Genomic DNA, 8139 nt, shown 5'->3' on the forward strand with positions numbered 1-8139 from the left:
AACCTAAACCACCCCAGCCTGCTGCTTAGGTTTTGATAAAAGGTGAAACGAAATATTTTTATGGTATCAATCTTTTTATAATTTCAAAAATTTGAAATATACTAATAATTTTAAAAACGGAGATTAATATATAAATTATTCTTTAGAAGTATTACTACATTATATGATATGATGTTGTGCATCAATTTTTTTAAACTACAAATGTTTTAAGAATTTTAAAGCGCCGCCTTTTTACAATATTTGCTTTTACTACTTTGCTAATCAAAAAAAGACATTGAAAGAAGACACCTGATTGGTTGAGAGGTAACTACTGTCACACGGAAACCACTTCGCGTCGTCACTGCGGGAGAGTGTTTTATTAGTTATCGTGCTTCTTATGTAGGCCTAAATTTTTTGTTGTTGTTTTGACTGTCCATTATGATGTAGAAATCATGAAAGGTGCTCAAGACAATCCATCGCTTCAAGGTTCTGTGTCTACAGATGAAACACCAACATCAGCATCTCTAGTAAGTATACTGAACTCGTTGAGTTCTACTCAGCCATCTGTGCACATTCTCGGTGAGTCTACTTCAACTACTCAGTATAGAAATATTGTAACTTCATGCGAAACATCCTCGGTTGCCAATGTTGTCAACATTGGCTCTGTCAACTCTCTTTCAACAGCTGTTGGAAATCTAAGAAACAATTCGTCTGTTTTTAATCAACAAACAGCAGCTGTTCCGGTAAGAACTCTTATTAATCCTCCAACTTTAAAACCATCTCCCCATAGGCAACCATTTGCTCTTGCTCAGGATCAAGTAGGCATAACCCTACCTACAATTGAGAAGCTAGAATTAACTAGCGGTGTGTCCAATGTTGTTCACTCTTTACAGTCACGAATTGGGTCTACTGGAATGCCTCTAGCTGGTCACCACCAACCCCAAAATTCTGCTGCAAGCCCAGCAGCTCATTCTTTACAAGCCCACCACCAGCAACTTCCAGTACATTTACAGAACCAGTCACCTGTTCAATCTCACATTCATAACCCACCAGCTCAACAACAGCAATTCCAACGGTTAAAGGTAGAAGATGCACTTTCTTATCTTGATCAGGTTAAGTTTAAGTTTGGTAGCCAACCACAGGTATACAATGATTTTTTGGATATAATGAAGGAATTTAAGTCGCAGAGTATTGACACACCTGGCGTAATTCAGCGAGTTTCTAACCTGTTTAGAGGGCATCCTGAGTTGATAATTGGGTTTAATACATTTTTACCTCCAGGTTACAAGATTGAGGTTCAAGCAAATGAGCAGGTGAATGTTAGCATGCCAGGGGCAGGAACATGTACTGTGACACCTCAGCCCCCACCCAACACAACATCAACATCAGTTTCATCATTTACACCTGTAACTAATACACAGAGTGTTACTAATTCTGGAACGTTAGTAACAGGCATTAATGTGTCATACACTACTCCAGACAAAAACTGCCAACAGTCAGTGTCAAGTGTAAGTGTTCATTCTTCAATTCCAAATCAACAGTCTAATCAACAGTCAGCAGAAAGTTCTATGGCAAGTCCTCCTCATTCACCAGATGAATCCTTAAGTACATCAACTACCCCAAAAGCAAACCAACCAGTTGAGTTTAATCATGCTATAAATTACGTCAATAAGATTAAGAATCGATTTCAAGGACAGCCTGATATCTACAAGCAGTTTTTAGAGATCTTGCACACTTATCAGAAAGAACAAAGGAACCTCAAAGAGGGAGTACATACTACTACAAAGCCATTGACAGAAGCTCAGGTTTACTCACAAGTAGCTAAATTATTTCAAAACCAAGAAGATTTGCTTCAGGAGTTTGGTCATTTTTTACCTGATGCTAATGGAGCAGCTGCTATCCTTCCTCCCCCAAAACCAGTGAATAATGATCACACACCAGCAGTAAAAAAAACAACTTTTGCCAAACCTCCTACAAGTGTAGGTAATACCAATAACCAAATAAAGGCACCTCAAGTTGTTAAACGGCCTCTCCCATCTGTACCACATCAACCAGCTAAAAAACCTCGAATGACAAGTTTGAAAGATGTTACCCTTGCAGAAGCAGGTAAATGTGGAACATTAAATGAATTTGCTTTTTTTGATAATGTTCGTAAAGCTCTACGAAGTCAGGAAGCTTATGAGAACTTTCTGAGATGTCTTCTTTTATATAACCAGGAAATTGTATCAAGAACAGAGCTAGTACAGTTGGTGACACCTTTTTTGTCAAAGTATCAGGAATTATTTAAATGGTTTAGAAATTTTTTAGATCATAAAGACACATCTTCAGGAATAGTTCTGGAACCTGTTCCACCCAAAGTTGTTAATCATGAGAGGGAGCGAATTAGTGGTGATCTCGCGATGGAAATTGATTATTCTTCTTGCAAAAGGTATGGAGCCAGTTACAGAGCACTACCAAAAAATTATGTGCATCCTAAATGTAGTGGTCGTACAACTCTTTGTAAGGAAGTTTTAAATGACACTTGGGTGTCATTTCCTTCTTGGTCAGAAGACTCGACATTTGTGAGCTCTAGGAAAACCCAGTATGAAGAGTATATATATAGATGTGAGGATGAAAGATTTGAATTAGATGTTGTTTTGGAAACAAATTTATCTACAGTACATGTACTAGAAGCTCTCCAGAAAAAAATTATTAGAATGACACCTGAAGAGAGAGCCCGCTTAAGGTTAGATGATACACTTGGAGGATCATCTTCTGTTATTCATCAAAGGGCCATTAAAAAGGTGTATGGAGACAAGGCAGCAGATATTATAGAGGGTTTGAAGAAGAATCCTGTGGTAGCAGTACCTCTTGTTGTGAAAAGGTTAAAAACAAAAGAAGAAGAATGGCGACTAGCTCAAAAAAGTTTTAATAAAATGTGGCGAGATCAAAATGAAAAGTATTACCTTAAGTCTTTAGATCATCAAGGTCTCACTTTTAAGCAAAATGATGTGAAATGTTTAAGATCAAAAAATTTGCTTAATGAGATAGAAACTATTTTTGAGGAGAGACATGAACAGGTTGAAGAGGGAACAGAAGAAGTTACTTCTGGACCACATTTGTCAGTAATGTACAGTGATAAATCTGTTCTTGAAGATGCAGCTAATTTGATCATACATCATGTGAAGCGACAAACAGGTATACATAAAGAAGACAAGCAGAAAATAAAGTTATTCATGAGACATTTTATTCCAGATTTCTTTTCAGTGCCTCGAGGAGAGCTAAGTGATGACGAAAATGAACGAGAAGATGATTCGCAAACTGAGGAGAGTAAGCCTTGTGATCAGGAATCTTCAGGAAAACATACATCAGATGATGGTAGTAAAAACAGTGTGGGAGGTCTAGAAAAAAGAAGTAGTTATACCCAGCAAAAAGGAACAAGTAATATGAAAGAAAACAAAGAAAACATTTTGGAATCTCATAAAGAAGGGAATGTATCTCACTTTATAAAAGAATTGGCAAAAGATATTTCTCCTTCAGACAATGATAGGAATACTTCTAGGTGGGAAGCTAAACAGTCTCCAAAAGATGATTATCAGGTAGATATTGATAGCTCTGATTCAGATGGGTCGTATGCTGTTCTTTTTGCTAACAATAATTGGTATCTCTTCCTTAGACTGCATAATATTCTTAGTGAACGTTTAGCAAAGATTTATAATAAAGCTTCACAGTTAGCCGAGGAGGAACAAAGGGAAAAGAAGGAAAGAAAAGAATCAACAGCACTTTCATTAAGGCTTCGGCCAAAACCAGATGTAGAAGTTGAAGATTATAAGCCAGCTTTTTTAGAAATGGTGAAAAACCTATTAGATGGTAACATGGAAAGCAATCAGTATGAAGATACTTTACGAGAAATGTTTGGAATAGATGCTTACCTTGCTTTCACAATGGATAGGGTTGTACAAAATGCAGTACGTCAGTTACAACATGTTGTTTCTGATGAAATTTGTACACAGTGTATGGATTTGTACTTGCAAGAATCAAAGAACGAAGCTACGGGTGGTACTTTCTATTCTATGTCTATGCAACATATTGCAGCTGAAAATGCTTACAGGAAGAAAGCAGAACAGCTATTTAGTGAAGAAAATTGCTTTAAAATAGTTTTATATAAAAATGAGGGAAAACTGTCCTTTGAATTGTTAGATACAGATGGTTCTGAAGACAGAGGAGATGAAAGATGGTCTGAAAATTCAGAGAAGTATACTGCAGAAGAAGATACCATATCTGATGAGTTGAAGGAACAGCTGTCTAAGAAACCTGTTTTTTTACATCGTAACATCAGAACTCGTCAACAACAGAAAGCAAAACAGAGACAGAATTTTGAACAGAATGTGCGGAAACAAGAAAGTGAAAAATACAAGGAAACTTGTTTGAAAAAGGAAGAAGCCTACACCAATGAGGAAAATAGTCTAATAACAAAGGAAAATATTTCTAAAAGTCTAGACCTTGACAATTCATGTGCAAAAAAAAATGAAGAAAGTACAGATATCGGTAAGAATAATGAGTGTTTGTTTGATGTTGATTCTTATAAAACAGTTATTGTGGTTCCCAATGAAAGCTACCTGTATAAACGGATGGCCCTTAAAAAGGCAAGGTTTACTCATCAACAAGTTTCAAGAAGACTCAATAAAAAATTTCATCAGTGGCACGGAAAGTGGTTAGAATTGTGTGTTACAAATGACATGAAGACAGCTTGTCAGAAGTGGTTGCTAGGAGAGAGAGAAGACCTAATTAGGTGTCGGACAGTATGTGAAGAAAAAAATGACCCCACAAAACCTCCATATGCACCATACAACCATTACAGGCTACAGAAGAGTGAAAAGGAAATGTAAATGTGTCATTATGTGTCATTAGATTTAGCATTTATCATTTATTTGTGACACATCTGAGGTTGGAACTATCATGGTTGTCAGGATGGTACGTGTCAGAAATATTGTATATCAACGAAGGACAATGTGTGTGCTCTAGTTTACTTTCACATAATTGCAGACCAATACTGCTTTGTAAACAAATTTCAGAGTTACGAGAAGGAAGGCAGTTTTGACAGTACATGAACAATGATGTGCACCAGATATTCATGTATCGTGCATGCCTTCGAGTCTGATTCACAAAGGAAAAGAATACCTAAAATCATCCTTGCATTTTAGTTTAGATAATTGTTAACATTTCATGCAGTATTTCTATGTTGCTATTTGAACAATATGTACAAAAATAAACTTTATAATTCAATAAAACCATTTTTCATAAAGATTGGGATCAAAAATCCAAGTAAAATTATAAATATTCAGAATCCTTAAAAACTCATAAATATATGTAAATTGGTATTTTGTCATCACCTGCTGTGTTTCTTTTAAATGCTTTGTAATGTACTGATATTTTAAGTATAGCCTTATTTAAAGAGAAAACATTTAGTGAAAGTGTTTTATCACTAAGTGTATATCAAGACTATAATTGTTTATTCATAGTTTTACTCTAAACATTTCAAGATAATTTCTTTATTTGTTATCTTTTTAGTCATTTTGAAAATTCCATTCAGTCTTTTATGAAACAGTTGTATGTTCAAGCATGGCCTGCATAGGAAATAATATAAATAACTGTTTGAAGCATGCTGAGTGAACAGTTTGAGTTGGACAATGATTATCAGAAGTAATGTATTATCATCATCACATATTTTTTGCATGAATTCTTCTAATTAACTAATATAAATTTTAATATATAGTTCATTTTAAATTAAAGGTTTTTGTTTTTCAAAGAAATATCTATTAAACATTTCATTTAATAATGTGCACAATATGCATGTAAATAATTTAAGTATTCAAAATTTTAGTTTCTTTTCTGCACTGATAAACTGGAATGTCTAATCAGTAACCAAAACCTACAATATTTTGATGTTTTTTAACATCAGTAGTTAGTCTTGCAACATTTTGGAAAATTCTAAAGCTAAAAATATCGTACTTTCTTCTCTGTTTCGTGTACGAACAACCACGTGTATTAATATTATCCACTCTTGAACACACGTTTTGTAATATCAATAACAGTAATGGTTTTATCGAAGTAATAATCCAATTTTCAAAGTTTTTTTTTTTTCAAACATTTCTCAAGTGGGCTTGTAACAAATATAACTTTCATGAAAAGTTGCACATTGTAATGCAAGTTAAGTAAATTTAGACTTTCAGTAATTTCCAACTTGGTAATCAAGTTTTGAGGTTGATAGGTTATGATAATCTATAGAAAATATGTCTTTTTGTTAAACCAGTCCATGTATATGGTACAATGTTTTTCAATAACTTAAAAAACTGAATGTAACCTTTATAATAACTTATGTACTTAAGATTCAATTTTTGTGAATGAATGTTTTTAATGGTAAATATTGCATGGTTACAGACCCAAGACTTTTTGTTTACACTATCAGTACTTTGTCATGTCAGTTTAAGTTAAAAGCTTACTTTTCAAAAGAAATACTAGCCAGTTGCAGTTAAAGTTATTGTTATTAAGTTAGTAAACATTGGCTCGACTTATGGGTGAATTTTGAGTAACAAACATAGAAGTTAGTTGCATGATGTAAACTGATAAGAGACTGCAAGCAGTTATGTGATTTTTATCAGTTCTGCCTTAAACACTGTATAAATGAAACTAATAAAATTGTATTTTTTGTATTTAATAGTAATTTTGTTTTATATATATTCACATATGAAATTTTCATTGGTTCAACTGCTATTTATTCTGTACTGACTAGTTTTCTCATTATATTATGTCACATTCATATGCCACTTGAAATAAACTGAAGTTATTGTACAGTCCTAACAAGAAACCAAGTAAATTTGTGTATAAAATTACTTAAGTAAGGACCATTTAGAATTAGGTATATCCCTACCCCATTGATGTTTGTTTCTTCTATTCATTTGTGTGTCACTGATCATTGTAGTTAATGAATATCAAATATAGTTAGAAATGTATTATTTAAATCTGCTGTAGTTTTGAAAAGTATTTTTGCTTTTTTTTATAATACAGTTGAAGTTACAATAAGAAAAAAAAAAAAAGTATAACTTACCTTGAACATATGAATATGTTTAGAAATGTATCTGTACTTTGTGGTACAAAATATGCAGTAGTCCACTGTTGTTAAATTTGCATAGATCATCCATTTCTTCATTACCATTTTTGTATAAATCATTGATACAATTTTAGCAAATAACTTAAAAATCTTTTCAGTAAAGTTTTTCATACTTTTTAAAATGAATCACATGGCTGCCCATTACTGTTGTATACAGTAGTAGATTCACAGAAAGAATTAAGACTGTGAATCAGTTCATTTAAGAATTAGTCATGAAAGGTATTCTTCTTTTACAATGTCTTTTGCAGTGTACTTATCCATCACATCTTCAGTTCATTGATTGGGTCATTAGAAATAAAGTATGGTTATATTTGTTTTTTTTCACACAGTCATCAGAAATCTTGTGTATGTGTAGATGCTGGATGCTAATCCTATTATTAATGAGTTTGAAATTTTCACAGTCTTTTACAAACAACTGTATATATTTGTGGTACTGGGGTATCTTTCAAACATAAGTTTAGTTGTGTTTTTTTTTAACTTGTCAACTGATTTGTTTTAATATGTAATCAAAGCTGTTACTATTGTACATAGTAGTTGTATTTCCACTACCAGGAGTGTTTTTAATTTTCTTTCTGTGTAAGTGATCAGATGTTTTAATGGAACTGCATATAAACAGTTGTACATGTGCATTGTGCTTTTTTTAAATAAACATCTTATGGTCTTTCATTTTGTTTTTTTCATTATAAGCAATTGAAAATACTTCATTGTAGATATGCAGTATATAAATCCACATTTATTACAGTACAGTTAGATATAAGCTTTGTGATGGATTTTTACACCATAACATTTTATGATATAACCAAATGTTGAAGTTAATTTATTATATGAAAATCCAATTTCGTACACATCTAAGATGTGGTAATCAAAAATCATGATTTTACATTAATTTATTAGGAAGATAAATTATTATTAATAATAACAAACTACAGTTTTAGAAAGACTGACCTGTCTTCTCTGATTGATGTTTCTTGGAAATTTTTTGCTAGTTTTATATAAAATCTGTAATTTTG

General features: G+C 32.9%; 1 protein-coding gene across 1 annotated transcript; it reads left to right on the top strand.

The window, feature by feature from the left end:
- The first annotated feature begins 280 nt into the window (after positions 1–280).
- LOC143232182 (paired amphipathic helix protein Sin3a-like) lies at positions 281–7792 on the top strand. The gene has a single exon (XM_076467292.1). It carries the CDS (start codon positions 432–434, stop codon positions 4845–4847), a length of 4416 nt encoding a protein of 1471 aa, XP_076323407.1. The 5' UTR covers positions 281–431; the 3' UTR covers positions 4848–7792.
- Positions 7793–8139: the final 347 nt, after the last annotated feature.

This window comes from Tachypleus tridentatus, chromosome 11, assembly GCF_004210375.1.
Source record: "Tachypleus tridentatus isolate NWPU-2018 chromosome 11, ASM421037v1, whole genome shotgun sequence".
NCBI classification, from domain to species: domain Eukaryota; kingdom Metazoa; phylum Arthropoda; class Merostomata; order Xiphosura; family Limulidae; genus Tachypleus; species Tachypleus tridentatus.